We start from the raw sequence: 27,340 nt of genomic DNA, 5'->3' as shown, positions 1-27,340 counted from the left end.
CAGGACATTTAGGACATTTTCTCTCTATGCCTCTGAATGTCAAATCTCAGTACGCTATGAATGTCTGGTGTGGTGTAAATAAAACATCCTTGTTAGGAAGACACAGTATGTAGAGGCTAAATGTGGGTAGATAAAAGCCCATTGTCACTTTTTCCTTTGAAAGACATTTTAATTAAGCAGACTAAGGGCGAAAAGACAGGCTATGCATTAGGTCTGTATTCCTGCTGAGTTGACTCAGATCAACTGAAAGGATACTCAGGGGTCAAGAACCGTAAGACAGGCGAATGGCAAGCTGTTCTGATTTCAGCACACATAAACAATTCGACTTGCACACGCACATTTGTTTGCAGCACAGACATACACACATGCACAAACATGCATGTGCAGACAGACACACACACGCACACACGGACATACACACGCACAATATGCAGATGTACACACACAAACTCCCACGTTTTCGTTCCCTCTCCCTCCCTCACAAAGACGTACGCAGGCACACAGGCACAAACACGCATACAAAAGGACATTGTCATTTGGGGATAAGGGTGGAGCTTCTTCTGAAAACCCTTCGTTGTTAAGCCAGTGCACACCAGGTGCATTGTGCCACATGGGGCAGCTGCATGAGACTGACTCATTGGCTCTGATTGGCTCTGACTACACCATACCTACAATGCAATGTTCTTCTAACACATTCAAGATCCGGGGGCGACAGAAATGAAATTACATTTCCCCCCCAGGAAATAGAATAGCTTGGTCATTTTGGAGAAGATGACCAGATGCTGTCAGTTGTATCATTACAACCCTTATTCACTTGTAAGTTGAATTTGCTTGATAACGAGTCAACATCTCGGGTGATATTGCGACTGAAGTGGAACGGCAACAGGTGGACAGCTCATGTGGCCAAGGCCACATAGAAAGTACCTCACAAAGAAGGATTATGATGTTAGCTGGCTAACTTTAGTACCCCACTTCAGTAACTTAACAACATATTATGGGCCCCAATTCAATCAAAATCAGTAACCAGGTTTAAAAAACAATACTCTTCCCTTGCAGCGAGAAAGCAAGTTTGAAATAATATGCGGTCGAGTTTCCTTTTGCATCACACTGTAAACATTGGTTTGTTGAGAACACCAATCCAGAAGGGGATGGGTGTAACCTGGTAACAGGCAGCTCCTGTCCTTGAGAACACCAATCCAGAAGGGGATGGGTGTAACCTGGTAACAGGCAGATCCTGTCCTTGAGAACACCAATCCAGAAGGGGATGGGTGTAACCTGGTAACAGGCAGCTCCTGTCCTTGAGAACACCAATCCAGAAGGGGATGGGTGTAACCTGGTAACAGACAGCTCCTGTCCTTGAGAACACCAATCCAGAAGGGGATGGGTGTAACCTGGTAACAGACAGCTCCTGTCCTTGAGAACACCAATCCAGAAGGGGATGGGTGTAACCTGGTAACAGACAGCTCCTGTCCTTGAGAACACGGACTGATGTCATGGGCGTGGTGACTCAAATCAATTTTGGTGTGACATACATGACAGGCCAGGGACAAAACAGTACAGGGTAACCCACCATCCATATATCCTGAGACAGACACATGACTAACAACAAAAATAGAGAAACCAAGAAAAGTTGAGTCCGATTTTCCTACTTTTACAGTATAGACACCAAGCCAGCTGGTGAACTTCAGGATATTATTAGACTTTAAGGACGTAAAGCAGACTATGTAAAAGAGTCAAGGGAGGAGGACCAAGGCCGTAGACTAGACTCATCGATTACCAACCCTACCTGCATTTACCGAGAGTAATTGATGAATCACACATAGACTATGGCAGTATGTACAGTTGCATATGGCCAGCCTCATGTGCATACCTTTTTCTTTCTCAGGTCCGTATATAAATATGATCTATTGACATATTACATAATTATGCATATATTCTATAACTTTATAATTCTATAACATGGGTTATTTGGGCTATACAGTAACTTTAGCCCCAGGTCTAGTGCTGTTGTTCTGGAATCTGAGGATTGCAAGGGGTTCATCGCAAATAGAACATTTCACATTGAAAACCACCCATTGAAGCCTAGTTCAAATGTCTATTCAATTTCTGCACATCTTTCTTGGTTTTAGCTCCCCTCATTTGAATTGATACACAAAATGACACACATGGGGTAAACCATTACGTTCCAACATGGGGTAAACCATTACGTTCCAACATGGGGTAAACCATTACGTTCCAACATGGGGTAAACCATTACGTTCCAACATGGGGTAAACCATTACGTTCCAACATGGGGTAAACCATTACGTTCCAACATGGGATAAACCATTACGTTCCAACATGGGGTAAACCATTACGTTCCAACTTGAGGAGCCACATTTGACTCCAATGCCTTTTCCTGGTTTTCAGTGTTGCACTACAATTTCCACAATGCGATGGTTTCCCATTTCTCTCTCTATCAAGTACTTTGCACACTTTACGGCCCCCCCAGACGAAAGCAACGATTTTAAAAGCTTTTCTACATTAATGGATTATTCATGTCGCACCTCCCACCTACATCACCTTAAATATCACCTTAAATATCACCATAAATGTCTGCTTAAAGGGTTACATCTGTTTAGTGGTGTTTGTTGAAGTGGTGTAGAACAAAAGGCAGCCAGTCGTGTGCGCACACACACACACACACACACACACACACACACACACACACACACACACACACACACACACACACACACACACACACACACACACACACACACACACACACACACACACACACACACACACACACACACACACACACACACAAAACAATGGAGTTGTCTTCAGTGTCCCCCATGTCCCCTTTTCCCACCAGCTGAGGGAATGAGTGAGATGGAGGGGTGGGGGGGTAGAGTGATTTGACATCCATCAATCTTCATCGCTATTGGCTCTCGATCACTACCGGCTCAAAGACACCAGCAATCACACTACAGCAAACACATGAGAAGAGGAAGGGGTTCATTTCTTTCTTTTATTACCTTAACAAGTGATATGTTCTTGATCCTCATAACATACTGTACACAGATCATCTTGCATGCACAAATCACCTGTTTCCCAGTTGTATCCCACTCAGGGCTGTAGTCCCATCTTTGCTGACAAACAGTCTGAGGTTGCTGTCTGTGTGTGGAAGCAGGAATGAAAGACAAGAAAGAGAGAGAGAGAGAGAGGGCACACAGAGGGATAAAATAGTGAGAAGCACAACGTTATCACTGTGTGGTCAGGGCTCACTGTTGTCATTTTCGATGAGCTATTCCATCAACACAATTGGCCCAGAGTCGTCCGGGTTAAGGTTTGGCCCGGGGTAGGCCATCATTGTAAATAAGAATTTGTTCTTAACTGACTTGCCTAGTTAAATAAAGGTTAAAAAAATATATGTACACAATGTTCACAACTAGTCTTCACTGTTCCATCATGGCTCCTCCCCCTCCACATACCTTCTTTATGGTTGTTGACATCAGCAACTAGTCTTCACTGTTCCATCATGGCTCCTCCCCCTCCACATACCTTCTTTATGGTTGTTGACATCAGCAACTAGTCTTCACTGTTCCATCATGGCTCCTCCCCTCCACATACCTTCTTTATGGTTGTTGACATCAGCAACTAGTCTTCACTGTTCCATCATGGCTCCTCCCCCTCCACATACCTTCTTTATGGTTGTTGACATCAGCAACTAGTCTTCACTGTTCCATCATGGCTCCTCCCCCTCCACATACCTTCTTTATGGTTGTTGACATCAGCAACTAGTCTTCACTGTTCCATCATGGCTCCTCCCCCTCCACATACCTTCTTTATGGTTGTTGACATCAGCAAAGTTCTGGCTCTGGATGATCTTGTCCACAATGTCGTCGGCGTCGATGCGCGTGTCGTCCACCCAGGTGGGGTGGCTTTCCACAGAGTCCTTCTTCCTCCTGGCAGGTCACATGACATGGTTACCAAACAACACCTGATCGAGGCTCTCTCAGTCATCAGTGATTGTGGTGCAGTTAACCAGTAACACCTGATCGAGGCTCTCTCAGTCATCAGTGATTGTGGTGCAGTTAACCAGTAACACCTGATCGAGGCTCTCTCAGTCATCAGTGATTGTGGTGCAGTTAACCAGTAACACCTGATCGAGGCTCTCTCAGTCATCAGTGATTGTGGTGCAGTTAACCAGTAATACGCCACGACACGGTACGCCGAAACAGGGTTCGATATGTTACTGTGGAAAAGTAACCAGCAACCCCGCAACAGATTGGATATTTGGGAATAAATGTAATGTGTCTGTGTGTCTGTCTATGTGTGTCTGTATGTGTGGTGTGTCTCTGTGTCTGTCTATGTGAGTCTGTCTATGTGTGTCTGTCTATGTGAGTCTGTCTATGTGTGTCTGTCTATGTGTGGTGTGTCTGTGTGTCTGTCTATGTGTGGTGTGTCTGTGTGTTTGTATGTGTTTTTGTCTGTGTGTTTGTATGTGTGTGTGTCTGTGTGTTTGTATGTGTGTGTGTCTGTGTGTTTGTATGTGTGTGTGTCTGTGTGTGGTGTGTCTGTGTGTTTGTATGTGTTTTTGTCTGTGTGGTGTGTCTGTGCGTTTGTATCTGTCTGTCTATGTGTGGTGTGCGTTTGTATGTGTGGTGTGTATGTGTGTTTGTATGTGTGGTGTGTATGTGTGTTTGTATGTGTGTATGTGTTTGTATGTGTCTGTCTATGTGTGTTGTGGCTTGCCTGGAGGGTCTATTGGAGAGCAGGACAGGCCGTAGGGGCCGTATGGGTCTCTCAGGCTTGGTGCCTGGGTCTCCTGGTGTCTGGGGGTCTGCTGCGAAGACGTGGGGGGTCTGGGTAGGGGTGCCCAGGCTCCCGGAGGTACTGCTGCTGGTTGAGGCATTGCGGCGGTGGGTGAGGTCTGTCAAGCTGGAGGAGCGAGAGTGTTCCGTGCTGTAGCCTGGGAGACAAGGGGAGGGCATACAAGTATATTAGACCCCCAGACACACACTGTGCATGCACATACAGCATACACACACAGGGTTGTCATATAACCCTATGACAGGCATTATTTATCCGTCATTCTCCTCCCCAGTCATGAAATCAAGGAGTCTTTTAGATCAACTCAATCAAACCATAATGAGTTAGTCCAAAGGCTAAGATGGACACCCTGACTGACATTTTTACATTTAGCAGACGCTCTTATCCAAAGTGACTTACAATTTGTGCATTCATCTTATGAAAACTGGGCGAGAGAACCACATATCACAGTCGTAGCAAGTACATTTTCCCTCAATAAAGTAGTAGTTATAAAGAAAGTCAGTGCATTTTTTTTTGGGGGGTGACAGGACGGGTGACGGGACGGGGGACTTGAGTAGCTATGGCCCTGTGGCAACATGCTCCAGGGCAGAAATTCCCCTTGGTACAGATCTACAATCAGCTTCCCCTCCACCAATCCTAACCTTAACCATTAGTGGGGAAAATGACAATCTGATCCAAGATCAGAGCCTAGGGGCCACTTCACCCTACTCCTGCCAACATACACAATAGTAGGTTTGGCAATCTTAAAGAAGTTAACTGACCTGATATCTTGCTCTGCTGGCTGGCGTAGCTGGAGTTCCGGGAGTGTCCTGTGTGAAACACTTCATCTGGGCTGGACAGGTTCTGTTCCAACTGCTCCCTAGGTAGACCTGGAGCCACAACACAACACACAAGATGATGTTAGCTTCTGTGGCATGAAATTCAACAAATGGTGTCCCTCATGGACAACAGGAGAGTCAACTTATTTAAAGAAATACACATATAAAGGATTAAATAGATAATACAAAGATAATAAATTAAAGTGAAAATCTGCATTGGGTATATATATTTTTTGGGGCTTTGTTTTTGTTTGAACTGCAGAGTTCCCCTTTAATAAAGTTTCAGCAATCAGATGTGATTCACTGTCGTACCAGCGTTGAGAGGAGCTGAGGGGAGTCTGGGTTTGAGGGGCCGTCCTGATGATGTCCTGGTGACGCCCCCTGGGGGAGGGTTATAGTTGGCATCGGTGCCCTCGCCCTTACAGTCCAGCTGCAGGGAGGGGTCCTGGCCCGGGATAGAGACGGACTTGGCCGTGCTGGGGGGCCTACAGGATCAAAGGTCAAATAAAAATAAACCATTCAACCATTTCGTAGTTGTATTATGAAGTAATAATAATAATAATAATAATATATATAGTAAGCACTAAATACACATATTAATTGGATCATATTTTATATCATTTTAACCAAGAGCCCCAAAAGACAGAAAAGACAATGAACGAGGAAAACTCTTTGGGATGAGAGTGAAAGAGAGTAAAAGGAGGAAATCCTGACTATCCAGAATCTGAGGTGACTTATTTTATGATATCACTTTTGGCCAAAAGGTGGCGCCAGAGGTCCAACTCACGTTTTAAAGCAGGGATCCCCTGACAAAAGTGTGATTCCAATAGTAACCTAGAAAAAAGACAACAATATTATAATTATTATCATACATCATCTTTATTGATATTATTGTAAAATGTTACAACAGAACTCTTTAACTAGTGTTTTTTCCCCCCTCACTGCATTCAAAACTACAGCACGTATGGTAGCTAAAAACTGTCAGGTTAAAAATAAGCCAAAGGATCAGTCTATTCATCCATTTACTGTGCAAATAACTGTCCACTCTAAATGCCTAGTGGGAAAGCTAACCGTTCAATCAACCTGAACACTTCCTGGACAAATCTCAGCATGGCCTTGATTGATCTCTCTGTGCAGAGTGCAGAGGACATGTCTTTGCACATGGGGCTTCGATGAGCTCATCTGAACGTGTGTGTGTGTGTGTGTGTGTGTGTGTGTGTGTGTGTGTGTGTGTGTGGTTACCTTGAGAATGGAGTTATCCTGTCGAGTGTTCTTGGTATCGTAGCCCTCGAGGATACAGCAGTGCACGGTGGAGCCTGAGCCAGCAAACTCTGCCATGTTGAGGTCAGCAAAGCCCAGCTACAGGGAGGGTGAAAGAGAGAGAGAGAAACAGAAACAGAGATGATGATGACAAATTGCGTATAGAAAATCTGTATACTGTTATCAGAATAGAATGTCAATTCTCTGGTATACCGGTACTCATGTGGTTTACCAACTATCCATTAAATACACCTGCCCCCTTTGTAATATTTTTTTTTTTTTACCTTTATTTAACTAGGCAAGTCAGTTAAGAACACATTCTTATTTTCAATGACAGCCTAGGAACAGTGGGTTAACTGCCTGTTCAGGGGCAGAACGACAGATTTGTATTTTGTCAGCTCAGGGGTTTGAACTCACAACCTTCTGGTTACTAGTCCAACGCTCTAACCACTAGGCTACGCTGCCGCCCCTAATAAGGCTTTCCCTTGCTATTGCTGTACTTAGGCTTCCTTTCAGTGTGAGATGGGTGGATTCAAACCAGCTCCCCAATGAGACTGGCGCATACACACATCATGCATTTTGTATAAGCATGACGTGTATTCTCGCTTTCGGCATGCCATTCCAGTATTTTTACTCTACCGGGTGGGAGGTGAGTGAGGGGCTAACACACCCCACCCCCCCAAAGAGCCGTTACATAACTGTCCATGTGAGGCTGGCGAGGTCACCCAACCGTGAAGCCTCTCACTCGATTAGGGACAACTAGTGCTCCCTCACCTACTTCTCTCAGTCTCCTCTCTTCTTCCCTTTTTTTCTCTCTGTCCCCTTATCTCCCTATTCTCTCTCTCCTTCTTCTATCCATTTCATCTCCCCCTCTCTTTTCTCTCTCAGCCTCCAGCCAATCCGGAAGAACACAAATATGCCATAACATAATATGTAACCAGCCAGCAAAACCATTGCTGACAGGTTATGGTGCTGTTGTAGCGTTGGTTCAACTAAGAGGGAATTACAGCATGATTTCAACAGCATACTTTACTTATAGAGGCTTAAGATTGTCCAGCTAGTTGTTGTCTTCGCTACGCTCCATATTGATTCGTTTAGCATTCAGGAATCGACTCACTCAAATCTTAATCAATCTCAAATACTGATCCGGAGGTCTTTATAATAATGGTATATTGACTTAAATGATGTTCAGTGGGGAAAGTCACTAAATACAGCCCCAAACATTGTGACAACATTCACAACCACGACACAAACAAGCACAATCTTGGGTAAACATGACACTGACCTTTTTACTGTTTCCCTGACAACGTAGAGCCTTTGAAGTCATGTGACTACCTCCCTAGTGACAAGATTACGCAATTTGGCGTCATGGTTGCTTATGAGTCCACATCAGACACCGAAACCATGATAGAAACTTCATAGTAGGTCCTCTTCCAGGCCTTAGTTTTATTGTATACAATATAACGCTCGTCATGTCTAGCAAATAAACTTATTTGGGTATAAAAAATGTGAATAAAAGTTGTTAGGTGTCATATCCTGACCGAAATAGTTATTAATGATATCTGTTATGCTTACGACGGTGTAAAGTTGTATTTATGACTTAGCAAATACAGCAAATAAAGCCATCAACTTTTTCCACTTTATTCAATGTCACCTAATTAATGGTCATTAGTCGGTAAGTGTGACTCACCACAGTTTAAGGACACGTATGGTGACCACAGGCGAAAGACCATGGGTAGATAATTAGCTTTCTAGCAGAAAGCAGCCACTCCATCTCTGACACACATCTCTGGGCTGGAGTGCCATGAGTCTGAGTGACAAATTAGACTACTGTTAGTTGGGCAGACATTGTCCTGTACTACTGAGAGGAAGCAGGACTGGGCAAACACATCAGAACTTAGAGAACTAATAGTCCTTTTCCACAGTCATCTTCCTCTTGCCCTCGGTGTCAAACGCCTACAGACCCAGAGATGCCAAAGACCTCCTATACTCCCCTGCCACAGGCCCTGTGGCTAGTGAATTGCAGAGCAAGCTGAGGGTATCATTATCTCTCTCTTTATCTCTAATCAAATCTAATTTTACTTGTCACATACACATGTTTAGCAGATGGTGTTTCTAGCTCCAACAGTTTAGTAGTATCTAACAATTCACACAACATAAAATCTCTCTCTCTCTCTCTCTCTCTCTCTCTCTCTCTCTCTCTCTCTCTCTCTCTCTCTCTCTCTCTCTCTCTCTCTCTCTCTCTCTCTCTCTCTCTCTCTCTCTCTCTCTCTCTCTCTCTCTCTCTCTCTCTCTCTCTCTCTCTCTCTCTCTCTCTCTCTCTCTCTCTCTCTCTCTCTCTCTCTCTCTCTCTCTCTCTCTCTCTCTCTCTCTCTCTCTCTCTCTCTCTCTCTCTCTCTCTCTCTCTCTCTCTCTCTCTCTCTCTCTCTCTCTCTCTCTCTCTCTCTCTCTCTCTCTCTCTCTCTCTCTCTCTCTCTCTCTCTCTCTCTCTCTCTCTCTCATTCCAGTGCCTCTTTCCCGGATGAACGGGATCAGCAGATAAGGAGGAAACAAGGGAGACAGGGAAGCACAATCTCAATGATAACATCCACACAAACACAGGCAGGCAGAGACGCAGGCCAAAACACACACACACAAGCGCATACACACACACACACACACACACACACACACACACACACACACACACACAAGCGCATACACACACACACACACACACACACACACACATTTCCTTAAGGCCACAAATGCCTTTTCAATAATCAGCACTAGAATCATGATTGGCCTCTGCCCTGTCTCTTCCCACTATGAGTGCTTCCCAGTTCCCATGCACTGTCTTCAATGTCAAAAAAGACAATCCATTTTCCTACTAAACAGTGTGTAGCAATAGACTAAAGATGTTATAATATCTAAATGCAGTACTTCTTCTGAAGCACAAGTATAGACACTATGAATAGGCTACCATGTGTCAGTCATTTCTAGAGATCCGAAGGGCCTGTTGGTAATGGTGGCACTATCCACAGACTTAGTTACGGTTTTGACTGGATAGAATACAGCTTATTTAAAATGGACTTTTTGTAGCAGGTTAGGGGAATAAAAGTAACCGGTAAGGAGAATTAGATTAGGGTTAGCTGTATCCAATCCAGACATCACCCTTAGTTACCTGTGTTAATCACTGGCTGGGTTAGATGGTAGGTCACACCTACAAACTTAGGTCAGGGTCACCGAAGAGCTAAAAAAGGTACTTCACACAGTTTACTGTCAACTAGTGGAAACCCTATAGACTATAAACACTATGGATGGAAAATAATGCAGGGAAAAACACAGTTTACTGTCAACTAGTGGAAACCCTATGGACTATAAACACTATGGATGGAAAATAAGGTCCATGTCACTGTCCTATTTCCCACTGATAATCTCCCTCGATTTGGGGCTCCACGCAAGATCTCACCCTGTGGGGTCAAAATGATCACAAGAACGGTGAGCAGAAATCCCAGAACCACACGGGGGGACCTAGTGAATGACCTGCAGAGAGCTGGGACCAAAGTTACAAAGCCTACCATCAGTAACACACTACGCCACCAGGGACTCAAATCCTGCAGTGCCAGACGTGTCCCCCTGCTTAAGCCAGTACATGTCTAGGCCCGTCTGAAGTTTGCTAGAGAGCATTTGGATGATCCAGAAGAAGATTGGGAGAAGGTCATATGGTCAGATGAAACCAAAATATAACTTTTTGGTAAAAACTCAACTCGTCGTCTTTGGAGGACAAAGAATACTGAGTTGCATCCAAAGAACACCATACCTACTGTGAAGCATGGGGGTGGAAACATCATGCTTTGGGGCTGTTTTTCTGCAAAGGGATCAGGACGACTGATCCGTGTAAAGGAAAGAATGGATGGGGCCATGTATCATGAGATTTTGAGTGAAAACCTCCTTCCATCAGCAAGGGCATTGAAGATGAAACGTGGCTGAGTCTTTCAGCATGACAATGATTTTTTTTTCTTCTCATTTTGTCTGTCATAGTTGAAGTGTACCTATGATGAAAATTACAGGCCTCTCTCATCTTTTTAAGTGGGAGAACTTGCACAATTGGTGGCTGACTAAATACTTTTTTGCCCCACTGTACATTACTCTTACAGAATTTCCACGTGGGCGAGGATATTAGAAATTTTACAAAAGATTTTGGATGACAACTTGTTTTTAACAAGGACAGAATCATTTATAACTGACTTTTTCCTACATAACAGCAGATACAGCAGGTAACAGCAGGTACAGCAGATTCCCTTACTGTATGGGCCACTTTTAAATGTGCGTGAGGTCATGCAATTCAATCGTTAAAACAAATACAATTTAGGTCTAAATAATTCATATTAACAAAGGAAATAGAGGGACTTACAGTATAGATAGATACCAGTAAAAACGGGTATCATAGAGGCACAGGGGAAAAACAAAAAGAAATGGAGGAACTTATTCAAGAAAGATCAAGTGTAACATTTTTTTTTAAATAAAGCAAACTGGATGGAATATGGGGGAAAATGCATCAAATCTTCAACATAGAAATGCTACCAAATTTGTTACAAGTTTTTTGTTGTTGCTATTAATAATGTAAAATGAAGAGTTGTACAGAAAAACCCATGTGAAGGAGGACAGAGGAGGAACTGGATACAAATGAAGACTCCAGGGCTGGGACAACTCCAGGGCTGGGACAACTCCAGGGCTGGGACAACTCCAGGGCTGGGACAACTCCAGGGCTGGGACAACTCCAGGGCTGGGACAACTCCAGGGCTGGGACAACTCCAGGGCTGGGACAACTCCAGGGCTGGATGACATACCAGTTAAGGTATACCAAACCTTTTTTGATGTACTCACAGAACCATTATTAGCATGTTTTAACCAGTCTTATAAAAAAGGTAGACCATAAGATACTCAATAAGGTCTGATATAATTATGAATGAAACAGGACCCAAGTGGTACATATAAAGATCCAGTCCATTTAAAACATTTGAGGCCCCTTACATGTCAGTGTTGTGATGCAAAAACTCAAGCAAAGTGAGAGAGGGAGGATACTTAAATAGAATTAAAAGGGTATTGTCGGATATCATTCATCCTAACCAGACATGGATGATACATTGGATGTAATAATAAGATAAGCACTGGAAACAATAGAACACTATGACAAATCTGGGAAATCATAGCTGACTGAAAAGGCTTTTGATAAAGTACGACTGGAATTCATATATAAATGCCTGGAATATTTCAATTTGGGAGAAACTCTTACACAATGGGTTTAAGTTATGTATAGTGACCTTAGGTGTTAAATAGTAAATAAGGCTAGATCTCAGAAAGTACTCAACTGTCAAGAGGAGTAAAATAAGGCTGTCCACTATTGGCGTTTATATTTAATATGGCATGAAATCGAAATGTTAGCTATTAAAATCAGATCCAACGATAATATCAACGGGCTACAAATTCAGCGCTTAAAAACAAAGGTGTCATTGTACACTGATGATTCATGTTTCCTTTTAAATCCACAACACGGCTTCATAGAGGATCTAGATCCCTCCACGGCTTCATAGAGGATCTAGATCCCTCCACGGCTTCATAGAGGATCTAGATCCCTCCACGGCTTCATAGAGGATCTAGATCCCTCCACGGCTTCATAGAGGATCTAGATCCCTCCACGGCTTCATAGAGGATCTAGATCCCTCCACGGCTTCATAGAGGATCTAGATCCCTCCACGGCTTCATAGAGGATCTAGATCCCTCCACGGCTTCATAGAGGATCTAGATCATTTTTCTATCCTCTCTGGACGACAACCAAATTATGATCAGTGTACTATTTTACATTTTGGATGACAAAAAAATGCAACTTTTACATTGCTTTGTAGTTTACAAATAAAATGGTCTGACGGTGAAGTGGACATACTCGGTATACATATCCCTAAAGAAATTACATCTCACTACAATACATTTTAATAGAAAGTTAGCAAAAATAGATAAGATCTTGCTACCATAGAAAGGAAAACACCTGTCTATTTGTAGAAATCTCACCCTGAATAACTCTTTAGTCATATCACAGTTGACCTATTTGCTTATGGCTTTGTCTACACCTAGCGAACAGTTTTTTGTAATTATATGAGCAAAAAATTGAAAGTTTGTTGCAATTTCAGTTTAACCCACCAGAAAAGACAGAACAAATATTACCACTCAAATATACAAATGTATATATATATATAAATATATATATTTTTAATTCTAAATCAAATTGTATAATCTTTGTAAATTATAAATAAATAGGACTGGTGGAGTGCAGTGCAGCTAACAAAATGGAAATGTCTGCTCTACCCAGATTACAACCAACTAACTGTGGCATTAGCACAAAAGAGAGGCAAGTGGAAGGGGGAAAGTAAGAAACTGGAAGGGGGAAAGTAAGAAACTGGAAGGGGGAAAGTAAGAAACTGGAAGGGGGAAAGTAAGAAACTGGAAGGGGGAAAGTAAGAAACTGGAAGGGGGAAAGTAAGAAACTGGAAGGGGGAAAGTAAGAAACTGGAAGGGGGAAAGTAAGAAACTGGAAGGGGGAAAGTAAGAAACTGGAAGGGGGAAAGTAAGGAACTGGAAGGGGGAAAGTAAGAAACTGGAAGGGGGAAAGTAAGAAACTGGAAGGGGGAAAGTAAGAAACTGGAAGGGGGAAAGTAAGAAACTGGAAGGGGGAAAGTAAGAAACTGGAAGGGGGTTGAAAGTAAGAAACTGGAAGGGGGAAAGTAAGAAACTGGAAGGGGGAAAGTAAGAAACTGGAAGGGGGAAAGTAAGAAACTGGAAGGGGGAAAGTAAGAAACTGGAAGGGGGAAAGTAAGAAACTGGAAGGGGGGAAAGTAAGAAACTGGAAGGGGGGAAAGTAAGAAACTGGAAGGGGGGAAAGTAAGGAACTGGAAACGGGGGAAAGTAAGGAACTTGCCTGTCGACCCTGCATTAAATACCAAAATTGGTGAAAGAAAGTTGTGTCAAATAGAAAAGTATACCAGTTTCATTTAAGGACCAAAAAACTGACAGCTGTGCCATATAGATTACAAAATAGTTGGGAAGAGATTTTCAATGTGCCAATTCCATGGGACATGGTTTATGAATTATTACACAAAACAACGCCGGATTCAAAACCTTTCAGTTTAAATTATTATACACAATTCTTGCAAACAATAGAATATATATATATATATATGGGGATACAACCATCCCAGGGTTGCAGATTTTGCTGCGAAGAGACAGAATCATTAGATAATTTGTTTTGGTACTGTCCATATGTAGCGTGTTTTTGGTCGCAGGTTCAGGAATGGCTGAAGAATTGCAACATTTACCTGGAGCTAACTCTGCAAATAGCACTGCTGGGTCATTTAAAAAGTCAGTCAATCGATCAATTATATAATAATGTTTATCATTCATTTACAATCTGTAGAAAATGTTTGTTAAACTTTTGTGAAGTTTTGTGAAACATCACACCAGTGTTGAAAAATATAATGCAAATATAAATCAAAATAGATAGATGGGAGGGGTAGATATAACATTGATAACATTGATAACATATATAATAACATTGATGGAAGCAACAATCTATCAGTAATGTTAAAGCTGATCTACCCGCTAAAGTAGTGGAGGTATGCTGAAAAATTAGATGGCAACATTGTTTTGTTTTGTCTTCATACCTTTGAAAACGTCTTTCCTCCTTTAAGCTCCTGCAATGACAAGAAGAAGCAGATTAAATACCTGAAGCACAAACTCATGTGTGCTGCCAACACACTTTCTTTCCTTCTATAGTCTATTCTACAGCATATGACATTAAGTGGCTAGGATTCATATTTCAAGTGCATTCAAACACTAGGAGACTAAACAAATTAAAGGAAGGAACCACTTGAAAAGTTTGATTATAAATGATTGTGTTAATCTTTTCATTCTGAATAATCTTACAGAATGTGGTTTTAACAGTGGGCACTTGTATGCTACACGAGAAGAAACGGTGCCTCATAAAACCACAAAGTGTATAGCTGAGACGTTAACAACAGTTTACATGCATTACATTATAGTGTCCCCACTCCCTACAGATGAACTGATCTGAGTTCTGAGGACTCCATGTCATAGTAGCAGATACTGAGCTGTGTGATTCTAGCCACACCCTGATCTCCAATCAGTCATTACTGATACAATAAAGGTAGAGTCACTTTTCTCAATCCTCATATTTGCTGATACCATGGTAACACCACAGGGAGGAGTACAGTACAGTAGATCCCGTGTAGCTCAGTTGGTAGAGAAGGCACTTGCTACACCAGGGTTGTGGGTTTGGGGGACCAATACAAAAAAAAGTATGAAAATGTCTGCACTGTAAGTCACTCTGGATGAGAGCGTCTGCTAAATGAGTCAAATGTACTGTAGCTAGCATTGTCGCTAATAAGAGCGTCTGCTAAATGAGTCAAATGTACTGTAGCTAGCATTTAGCTAGCATTTTTTACGCTGACTGCAAAAAATGCATTGAAAAACACCTGTCAAAGTTGATCTAGTGTGTAGTAGGTGTGTGAAAAGTCTGGGAACGTCTCATTTACATCAGAGTTGGAGATAAAAGTAAGGGAGAAGGCTTCCATAAACAACTACAGATTCATTTTCTTATAACAGGTTAATAATGTAACTACGCGGCACTTTTGAGACAGAGAGAGTCTGGGCAAAAAAGCTTACGCCGTAAGTAAAAGTTGCCCAAAATCAGCATAACATTTTAGAAAGACACTACAGCAGGGCAACATTTTCTCACTGCTGTTTTGCACTAGGAAAATATCTCCTCAATGTTGTCTACACGATACCATTATTTGGTATGGTAAAACACTAGACAATTGATAGAACCATTATTTGGCAGGTTAAAACACTACAGAATGGACAGCGCCATTATTTAGCAGGGTAAATTACTAGAGCAGGGGTTGATGACTTAAATGTAAATGTATGGGAGATGTAGTTACCTTGCGTACAGAAACCCTGCAGATGCATCGGTCCAGGACTCCAGTGGTAGGATTGGCACTCATTTTACAGACGAAGGAGAACTTCTTTTTCCAACGAACACAGTTCTGCTGAACCTCCTCCCTATAAACAGACAGAGATCATCATCACGATCATCATCATCAATCATTATCCTCATTAGAGGTCGACCGATTATGATTTTTCAACGCCGATACCGCTGCCGATTATTGGAGGACCAAGAAAGCTGATACCGATTAATCGGCCAATTTTTTGCTTTTTAAAATTTGTAATAATGACAATTAGAACAATACTGAATGAACACTTATTTTAACTTAATATAATACATCATTAAAATCAATTTAGCCTCAAGTAAGTAATGAAACTTCTTCAATTTGGTTTAAATAATGCAAAAACAAAGTGTTGGAAAATAAAGTAAAAGTGCAATATGTGCTATGTAAGAAAGCTAACGTTTCAGTTCCTTGCTCAGAACATGAGAACATATGAAAGCTGGTGGTTCCTTTTAACATGAGTCTTCAATATTCAAAGGTAAGAAGTTTTAGGTTGTAGTTATAGGAATTACAGGACTATTTTCCTCTATACCATTTGTATTTCATTAACCTTTGACTATTGGATGTTCTTATAGGCACTTTAGTATTGCCAGTGTAACAGTATAGCTTCCGTCCCTCTCCTCGCTCCTCCCTGGGCTCAAACCAGCAACACAACAACACAACGACAACAGCCACCATCGAAGCAGCGTTACCCATGCAGAGCAAGGGGAACAACTACTAGAAGGCTCAGAGCGAGTGACGTTTGAAACGCTATTAGCGCGCGCTAACTAGCTAGCCATTTCTCTTTGGTTACACCAGCCTCATCTTGGGAGTTGATAGGCCTGAAGTCATAAACAGTGCAATGCTTGACGCACAATGAAGAGCTGCTGGCAAAACACACGAAAGTGCTGTTTGATTTAATGTTTACGCGCCTGCTTCTGCCTACCACCGCTTAGTCAGATGCTTAGATACTTGTATGCTCAGTCAGATTATATGCAACGCAGGAAACGCTAGATAATATCTAGTAATATCATCAACCATGTGTAGTTAACTAGTGATTATGATTGATTGTTTTTTATAAGATAAGTTTAATGCTAGCTAGCAACTTACCTTGGCTTACTGCATTCGCGTAACAGGCAGCCTCCTTGTGGAGTGCAACAAGAGAGAGGCAGGTCATTATTGCGTTGGACTAGTTAACTGTAAGGTTGCAAGATTGGACCCGCCGAGCTGACAATGTGAAAATCTGTCGTTCTGCCCCTGAACAAGGCAGTTAACCCACCGTTCCTAGGCAGTCACTGAAAATAAGAATGTCTTCTTAACTGACTTGCCTAGTTAAATAAAGGTATAAAAAAAAAAAAAATACAGATTTCCGATTGTTATGAAAACTTGGAATCGGCCCTAATTAATCGGCCATTCCGATTAATCGATATACCTCTCATCCTCATACCATTATCATTGTCAATATTATCAGTTTCTCTAGCTGTTTTGGGCATCCCTCTGGCCAATGCTTATTGTACAGTACATAATCAAGAGCCAGGCTCAAAAGTACAGCAAATGAAAACCACCTGCTCTGATGTAGCACAGACAGAAGCGGTAACCCAGACACATCACAGGGGCTATAAAGCTGAAGCATCCATTTAGAAAGTTTTCTCACCACCAAATATTGTAGTTAAAGGAAGTCCAGTCGCGGAAGAGGATGGAACTAGGTGAAACTGGGCCGATATTCTGCTAATGTCTCATAGATGAAACATCTTATCTCAATACATTTTTCTGCTCCAAAAACTAGAATCTGTTACGAACACAGTGCACAAAGTTTTATAGACTTGATACTTTGCCAGTTTTTAAAAATTGCGTTGTTTAGAAGAGGTGCAAGGTCGAATTGAGTTTGTGCACAAGTGCACTACACAGAGGTGGCGTTCCCTGACTGAAATATGCAAATACATGTTACAAAGCGCCAATAGGATCTCACTAGCTCGTGCTTGGCTTTTCCCACCTCCTTGCTTGTTCTGCCTACAAAGCTTAATTTGCTAACACTGTAAATGACACAGATGATCTATCTTGGGTTAGTTATAAATATCTTTGTTAATAAAGGGACTATTACACACATCAGATACATTACACTGCCAAAGACAGTTCTACTGCTTGGAAAGACCCTTACTTTCAATGCTCAATGCTACTACACTGACTAACTAGAGAATGAAAACAAAAGTCAGATAGTAAGTGTGTGTGTGCGTGTGCGTGTGCATGTGTGTGCATGCATGCTTGGTGCATAGGTATGAAGTTACTTTCTGTATATGATTCCTCTTTTCGATGCCAAACCCACCACTGGTGTGTGTGGCCAAAGAGCTCTATTATCATGTCATCCCACAAATGTAAATTCCTGGAGTTTGCTAAATGGCATTGGCACTTAGATTTGAACTGATTTGTCAATAACAGCTGGTGTGTGATGTCTAATATTAAATAAGTCTCGAGGTATTGCTCGCCTGAGGTAGAGTACCTTATGATAAGCTGTAGACCACATTATATACCGAGAAAATTCTCATCTATATTATTCGTAGCCGTCTATTTACCACCACAGACCGATGCTGGCACTAAGACCGCTCTCAACAAGCTGTTTAAGGCCATAAGCAAACAAGAAAATGCTCACGCAGAAGCGGCACTCCTAGTGGCTGGGGACTTTAATGCAGGAAAACTTAAATCAGTTTTACCAAATTTTTACCCGCATGTCACGTTCAACCAGAGGAAAAAAAACTCTCGACCACCTTTACTCCACACACAGAGATGCATACAAAGCTCTCCCCCGCCCTCCATTTGGCAAATCTGACCATAATTCTATCCTCCAGATTCCTGCTTACAAGCAAAAACTAAAGCAGGAAGTACCAGTGACTTTCTCAATACGGAAGTGGTCAGATGACGCGGTTGCTACTGTTTTGCTAGCATAGACTGGAATCTGTTCCGGGATTCATCCAATGGCATTGAGGAGTATACCACCTCAATCGCCAGCTTCATCAATAAGTGCATCGACGACGTCATCCCCACAGTGACCGTACGTACATATCCCAACAAGAAGCCATGGATTACTGGCAACATCCGCATCGAGCTAAAGGCTTGGGCTGCCGCTTTCAAGGAGCAGGACACTAATCCGGACGCCTATAAGAAATCCTGCTATGCCCTCAGACAAACCATCAAACAAGCAAAGCATCCATACAGGATTAAGATTGAATCCTACAACACCGGCTCTGGTGCTCGTCGGATGTAGCAGGGCTTGAAAACTATTACAGACTACAAAGGGAAACCCAGCCACGAGCTGTCCAGTGACGCGAGCCTACCAGATGAGCTAAATGCCTTTTATGCTCGCTTCGAGGCATGCAACACTGAAGCATGCAAGTTGTTACGGATGACTGTGTGATAACACTGAAACATGCATGAGAGCACCAGCTGTTCAGGACGACAGTGTGATCATGCTCTCTGCAGCCGATGTGAGGAACACCTTTAAACAGGTCAACGTTCACAAAGCTGCTGGGCCAGATGGATTACCAGGACATGTATTCAAAGCATGTGCGAACCGACTGGCAAGTGTCTTCACTGACATTTTCAACCTGTCCCTGACTGAGTCTGTAATACAAACATGTTTCAAGCAGACAACCATAGTCCCTGTGCCCAAAGAAGCAAAGGTAACCTGCCTAAATTATTACCGCCCTGTAGCACTCACATTGGTAGCCATGAAGTGCTTTGAAAGGCTGGTCATGGCTCACATCAGCACCATTATCCCAGAAACCCTAGACCCAATCCAATTTGCATACCGTCCCAACAGATTCACAGATGATGCAATCTCTATTGCACTCACACTGCCCTTTCCCACCTGGACAAAAGGAACACCTATGTGAGAATGTTGTTCATTGACTACAGCTCAGCGTTCAACACCATAGGGCCCACGAAGCTCATCACTGAACTAAGGACCCTGGGACTAAACACCTCCCTCTGCAACTGGATCCTGGACTGGCAGTGTGGTGCCAGGTCAACAACCTCTCCCTCAATGTGAGCAAGACAAAGGAGCTTATCGTGGACTACAGGAAAATGCGAGCCGAACAGGCCCCCATTAACATCAACGTGGCTGTGGTGGACCGGGTCGAGAGTTTCAAGTTCCTTGGTGTCCACATCATCAACAATCTATCATGGTCCAAACACACCAAGACCGTCGTGATGAGTGCACAACAAAACTTTCTTTTTGCTCACAGGCCACACTTTTTTTTAAATCAGGAAATGTAAACTTTCACTACTCCACCTATGTCAGCAGAGTTCTACAAGTTCCCTGTTCATTTAAGTGAGATCTTTTAGTCAGAGAATCTTTCCCCTTTTGTTTGGTCTAGACTACAGGCAACGTGTCATCAATGTCTCTCTCTGCCTTGGTTTCACTCTCTTCCTCTCTTTCTCTTTCTTTTTCACTTCCTCCTTGAGCAATCCATGCCTTATAGTTTAACTCAGTAAAGGAAGAGTATAGGGGTTATAAGCTAACACACAACACTAGAAAGAGAGATAGCAGAATTACTGAGCCAAAATGTATTTTCAAATCTTGAGGTAAATTCAGTAACTATAACTTTTTCAGGCCATGGAAACAATTCTAGAATTACACATTGTAAATTAGACAGATTCAACATTCCCTTCATAACCAGCCTGGAGGTCATGGAGCCTAAACAACATGGGATCAAATCAAAATCCTCTAAGAGGAAGAGACCAGAGGATGAGGATGATCTCGGTAGGTAGCCTAGTCAGTTGTCAAGGTAGTTCTTAACCACTAAAATGCTCTAAGGGCAGCTGACCCTGTGTTCCTGCTAAAAAGTGTGTTTTGTGGTATCTGTGCGAATTTGGACTGGGAGCATGGCAAAAGATGAATGTCCTTAAATCACGTAAGTACCATTCTATTCTATGTCTCTGTAGTGCCAAAGTCCTGCCTTAGCAGAGCTGTAGAATCATCCACTTTTAGCCACCCTGGAGGTTCCAGGCCCAGAGAACACCAGAGGCCCTAAGAAAACCAGAGGGCCAAGCAGGGTCTCACCCAGGCAGGTCCCAGATCAGCGAGAGTGCCAGCGAGGGCACATCCTAAGACAGCGGCTCTCAACCAGGGGTACTAGGACCCCTGGGGGTACTTGGCCTATCCACAAGCGGTACTTGAGAAGAATCATGAGACCATAGACTTCCTGGTAAAACGCATGAGGGGATTTTACCCCTCATGGGTAAGCAGAAAGGGAACAGAAACCGTTTGACAACTACTGCTCGAAGAGTAAGAGACCAGGGGACGATATTGGTAAGTAGCCCAGTTAGTTCCAGGGCCCCTGTGCTCCTGCCTAAAACTATCTAATGTGTAATTTCCTTTGTGAGATGGACAATAAAGTAATATTCTATTCCTCTGTCTCTGTATTGCCAAAGGACTGCTGTGACAATGACTACTGTAGAGTCACGGAAGAAAACCTATGAAGGATAAGACTATTGCTCGGGAAGCTCCGACTCTGAGTCCGATGGCGCCTCATTGAAGAGAAAGACGGTCCAGTTAGGAGAGTGCCCCAACGCAATCGAAGTCAACCAATCAAAGTCAACCAATCAAAGTCAACCAATCGAAGTCAACCAATCGAAGTCAACCAATCGAAGTCAACCAATCAAAGTCAACCAATCTCGAATGGAACTTCAAGTACTGTTGTTGATGGTGTTGTATTTGTTTTTCTGTACGTCCGAGTACAACCAACTATGGTCCACATACAGTACCAGTCAAAAGTTTGGGCACACCTACTCATTAAAGGGTTTTTCTTTATTTTTACTATTTTCTACATTGTAAAATAATAGTGAAGACATCAAAACTATGAAATTACACATATGGAATCATGTAGTAACCAATTTGTTTTTTAACTAATCAAAATATATTATTCTAAGTAGCCACCCTTTGCCTTGATGACAGCTTTGTACACTCTTGGCATTCTCTCAACCAGCTTCATGAAGTAGTCACCTGGAATGCATTTCAATTAACAGGTGTGCCCTGTTAAAAATTAATTTGTGGAATTTCTATCCTTCTCAATGAGTTTGAGCCAATCAGTTGTGTTGTGACAATGTATGGGTCGTATACAGAAGATAGCCCTATTTGGTAAAATACAAAGTTCATATTATGACAAAAACAGCTCAAATAAGCAAAGAGAAATGACAGTCCATCATTACTTTAAGACATGAAGTTCAGACAATCTGGAAAATGTCAAGAACTTTGAAAGTTTCTTCAAGTGCAGTCGCAAAAACCATCAAACACTATGATGAAACTGGTTCTAATGAGGACCGCCACAGGAAAGGAAGTCTGAGTTACCTCTGCTGTAGTGGATAAGTTCATTATAGTTACCAGCCTCAGAAATTGCAGCCCAAATAAATGCTTCACAGAGTTCCAAGTAACAGACACATCTCAACATCAACTGTTCAGAGGAGACTGCGTGAATCAGGCCTTCATGGTCGAACTGCTGCAAAGAAACCACTGTCCTTTGGTCTGATAAGTCAAAATGTGTGATTCCAACCGCCGTGTCTTTTTTTATTTTACCTTTATTTAACTAGGCAAGTCAGTTAAGAACAAATTCTTATTTTCAATGACGGCCTAGGAACAGTGGGTTAACTGCCTGTTCAGGGGCAGAACGACAGAGTTGTACTTTGTCAGCTCAGGGATTCAAACTTGCAACCTTTCGGTTAATAGTCCAACACTTTAACCACTAGGCTACCCTGCCGCCTCTACACTCTAACCACTAGGCCACCCTGCCGCCCTGTCATCAAGGCAAAGGGTGGCTACTTTGAAGAATCTCAAATCTAAAATATACTTTGATATGTTAAACACTTTTTTGGTTATTACATGATTCATATTTATTCAACATTTGACAAAGATAACTGAGTTACAACACACAGAAATAACCAACTACAAACTATTATGAAAAGGTAAGAAATCCCAGGCTACCAGTAAGGAAAGAGGGAGTCTGCACAGATCAGACACAATATCGCACACACACACACACACACACTGCACAGATCTGCTGATGTGTTAAACCTTTTTTGATTACATGATCCACACATGGACAAAGAACTGAATACACACACACACACACACACACACACACACACACACACACACACACACACACACACACACACACACACACACACACACACACACACACACACACACACACACACACACACACACACACACACACACACACACACACAGATCTGCTGATGTGTCCTTGACCGTGCGATCCACACATGGACGAACGAATACACACACACACACACTTTACCGTTGGCTAGAAAGATCCACTGCACAACAGTGCAGTTTAATTGTACATATAGAAACAATGCTTCATGTACTGCTTCATGTGCTGTAGAACACATACACACAAATAAACACAAATAACACAAATAAAAACACACAGACACGTGTGCACCCCAAATACAGATGGAACACATCTGTCTCCAATCTGGGCTGCATAAATGGAAAAGCCCCTGACAGATTCCAGGGAACATCTGGATGCCCACATGAAAAAATACTACAGCTTATTAAAAATACTACAGCTTATTAAAAATACTACAGGGATTACTAAAGAATTCTATAGTAAATTGTAGTACTGTATACCGTAGAATACTATACTACACACTGTAGTATCCCTCAATCATGTGTAGTACTTACTATGTAACATTGCAGTATACTGTAGAATACTATAGTAAATACTACAGTAACGTCCGCAAAAACACTACTCCACTTTTTTAACTACAGTAAAAACTGCAGTATTGACTGCACTACAGACACCTGTCGTCGTCGTGGGAAAGACTCATTGCAGTAAAGAGCCAATCTGGACACTATGGAGATCCTGAGGGAAATCGACGAGTACCAACAGTTTTACGCTATGGAGGAACAACATACTCCTTCGTGGAAAGATCTGACCACCTCACCAAATAACTTTAACCCGACAAAAAAAGAAACAGATTAATCTACAGACACGGATGATTTACTTACCATTGAGGTAGAGGCTAGTGCTCTGGCTGGAATCCATGCAACTACTAGACATACAAAGTCGTAGCATGCGCGAAAATCATTTTTGGGGGGATTCCTGAGGACGCATCCAATAATCCAGAGGGCGTGATCAGAGAATTCATGCAATCTGCCTTGAAACTTCCTACGGAGACTGGAAACAAGGTGGCTTTCCTCGGAGAGACAAGACCATAAGTCCCCGACCGATCACTGTAAAATTTGAACACTACCAACAACGGGAGCTGATCAAAAGTAGGGGAAGGGAGCTTAACCTCTTTCAGCTAGGGGGCACTATTTTATGTTTGGAAAAATAACGTTCCCAACGTAAATGGCCTATTTCTCAGACCAATATGCTAGAATATGACAGATTATAATAGAAAACACTCTAAAGTTTCCCAACTGTCAAAATATTGTCTGTGAGTATTACATAACTGATATTGCAGGCGAAACCTGAGGAAAATCAAACCAGGAAGTGGCTTCTATTTTGAAAGCTCCATGTTCCATAGCCTGCCTTCGCTCTATTTAAAGGGATATCAACCACATTCCTTTCCCTATCGCTTCCTCAAGGTGTCAACAGTCTTTAGACATAGTTTCAGGCTTTTATTTTGAAAAATGAACGAGAAAGATAATATCGCGTCAGGTGTTCGCATGAGTTTTGCTTGCTTGGGCAGCCATTGTCTCTCCCTCTCCTACTGAAAAAGAGACAGTGCCGGTTGATATACACTGCTCAAAAGAATAAAGGGAACACTAAAATAACATATCCTAGATCTGAATGAATGAAATATTCTTATTAAATAATTTTTTCTTTACATAGTTGAATGTGCTGACAACAAAATCACACCAAAATTATCAATGGAAATCAAATTTATCAACCCATGGAGGTCTGGATTTGGAGTCACACTCAAAGTGTTAAAGTGGAAAACCACACTACAGGCCGATCCAACTTTGATGTAATGTCCTTAAAACAAGTCAAATGAGGCTCAGTAGTGTGTGTGGCCTCCACGTGCCTGTATGACCTCCCTACAATGCCTGGGCATGCTCTTGATGAGGTGGCGGATGAGGTGGCTCTAGGAAGAGTCTTGGTGGTTCCAAACTTCTTCCATTTAAGAATAATGGAGGCCACTGTGTTCTTGGGGACCTTCAATGAAGCAGAAAAGTTTTGGTACCCTTCCCCAGATCTGTGCCTCGACACAATCCTGTCTCAGAGCTCAATGGACAATTCCTTCAGCCTCATGGCTTGGTTTTTGCTCTGACATGCACTGTCAACTGTGGGACCTTATAGACAGGTGTGAGCATTTCCAAATCATGTCCAATCAATTGAATTTACCACAGGTGGACTCAAATCAAGTTGTAGAAACATCTCAAGGATGATCAATGGAAAAAGGATGTACCTGAGCTCGAATTCGAGTCTCAAAGCAAAGGGTCTGAATACGTACACTACCGTTCAAAGGTTTGGGGTCACTTAGACATTTCCTTGTTTATGAACGATAAGAAATCAGAAATACAGTGTAGACATTGTTAATGTTGTAAATGTCTATTGTAGCTGGAAAGAGCTGATTTTTAATGGAATATCTACATAGGCGTACAGAGGCCCGTTATCAGCAACCATCACTCCTGTGTTCCAATGGCACGTTGTGTTAATTATCCAACCTTTTCATTTTTAAATACATTTTTGGGGCCTCCCGGATGGCGCAGTGGTTAAGGGTGCTGTACTGCTGTGCCACCAGAGACTCTGGGTTCACGCCCAGGCTCTGTCCTAACCAGCTGTGACCGGGAGGTGCGTGGGGCGATACACAATTGACCTAACGTTGTCTGTGTTAGGGAGGGTTTGGCCGGTAGGGAAATCCTTGTCTCATCGCGCACCAGCAACTAGTTGAGTATCTGGAGCATCAGCATTTGTGGGTTCGATTACAGGTAAAAAATGGCCAGAAACAAAGACTTTCTTCTGAAACTCGTCAGTATATTATTGTTCTGAGAAATGAAGGCTATTTATTCCATTCGAGAAACTAAAGATTTCGTACAACACTGTGTACTACTCCCTTCACAGAACAGCTCTAACCAGAATAGAAAGAGTGGGAGGCCCCAGTGCACAACTGAGCAAGAGGACAAGTACATTAGTGTCTAGTTTGAGAAACAGATGCCTCACAAATCCTCAACTGGCAGCTTCATTAAATAGTACCCGCAAAACACCAGTCTCAACATCAACAGTGAAGAGGCGACTCCGGGATGTTGGTCTTCTAGACAGAGTTACAAAGAAAAAAACATATCTCAGACTGACCAATAAAAAGAAAAGATTAAGATGGGCAAAAGAATAGAGACACTGGACAGAGGAACTCTGCCCAGAAGCTCAGCATCCCGGAGTCGCCTCTTCATTACTGTTGATGTTGAGACTGGTGTTTTGCGGGTACTATTTAATGAAGCTGCGGGGATCTAGACAGTCACAAGCTGGACAATCCGTGGTCCCAGCCACAAGGGCTAACTGCGTCACAGGCTACGTTAGTATACTGCAGTAAATACTGCAGTCAAACTACAGTAAAGTCCACAAAAGCACTACAGTGAATACTATAGTATGTACACAATAGTATACTATAGTATTTTTTACGTGGTTAGGAGAGAGAAAGAGACAGAGAGAGAGCAATAGAGTGGGAGAGAGAGAGACAGAGAGAGAGCAATAGAGTGGGAGAGAGAGACAGAGAGAGAGAGAGAGAGAGAGAGACAGAGAGAGAGCAATAGAGTGGGAGAGAGAGAGAGAAACAGAGAGAGACAGAGAGAGAGCAATAGAGTGGGAGAGAGAGAGAAACAGAGAGAGACAGAGAGAGAGCAATAGAGTGGGAGAGACAGAGAGAGAGAGAGACAGAGAGAGAGAGAGAGACAGAGAGAGAGAGAGAGAGAGAGAGAGAGAGAGAGAGAGAGAGAGAGAGAGAGAGAGAGAGAGAGAGAGAGAGAGAGAGAGAGAGAGAGAGAGACAGAGAGAGGGCAATAGAGTGGGAGGGAGAGAGAGAGACAGAGAGAGAGCAATAGAGTGGGAGAGAGAGCAATAGAGTGGGAGAGAGAGAGAGAGAGAGAGACAGAGAGAGAAAGCAGAAAGACAGAGTATAGGGAAAGAGAGAAGTGAGAGGAAAGGCCAAAGTCTCTCATTAACAATGCAGACGAGTTCCAGGACCCCATCAACGGTAACCAGACTGAAAAACATGATGAAAACATAACGGGCGGAAGCACATCAGGAAAATCCAATAGAGTGCTCACACATCACCCAAACATCCGTTCAGAACGCTGCAGAAAGAAATGCAGTGAATAGCGCTGACATGATGAATGTGTAACGTTAAACCCTTCTGAACAGACCCCCAAGGAATCCTTTC

At 42.5% G+C, this 27,340-nt stretch overlaps 1 protein-coding gene across 1 annotated transcript in view; it reads right to left on the bottom strand.

Annotated features, from left to right (window-relative positions):
• Positions 1-1,626: 1,626 nt before the first annotated feature.
• LOC124016653 (protein FAM102A-like) overlaps positions 1,627-27,340 on the bottom strand; it is a 52,380-nt gene continuing 26,666 nt past the window's right edge. Inside the window, exons 3-12 of the mRNA XM_046332194.1 lie at positions 15,893-16,013; positions 14,597-14,626; positions 6,882-6,998; positions 6,427-6,473; positions 5,952-6,124; positions 5,583-5,690; positions 4,744-4,960; positions 3,829-3,953; positions 3,093-3,162; positions 1,627-2,972 (exon numbers count right to left, since the gene is read on the bottom strand). Coding sequence (XP_046188150.1) covers positions 2,927-2,972; positions 3,093-3,162; positions 3,829-3,953; positions 4,744-4,960; positions 5,583-5,690; positions 5,952-6,124; positions 6,427-6,473; positions 6,882-6,998; positions 14,597-14,626; positions 15,893-16,013 — 1,054 coding nt within the window. The 3' untranslated portion in view covers positions 1,627-2,926. The remainder of the gene's footprint in view (positions 2,973-3,092; positions 3,163-3,828; positions 3,954-4,743; positions 4,961-5,582; positions 5,691-5,951; positions 6,125-6,426; positions 6,474-6,881; positions 6,999-14,596; positions 14,627-15,892; positions 16,014-27,340) is intronic.

Source organism: Oncorhynchus gorbuscha, linkage group LGY (assembly GCF_021184085.1).
Source record: "Oncorhynchus gorbuscha isolate QuinsamMale2020 ecotype Even-year linkage group LGY, OgorEven_v1.0, whole genome shotgun sequence".
Taxonomy (NCBI): Eukaryota; Metazoa; Chordata; class Actinopteri; order Salmoniformes; family Salmonidae; genus Oncorhynchus; species Oncorhynchus gorbuscha.
The sequence above is the reverse complement of the archived record's forward strand: the minus strand, read 5'-3'. Positions and strand labels throughout refer to the sequence as shown.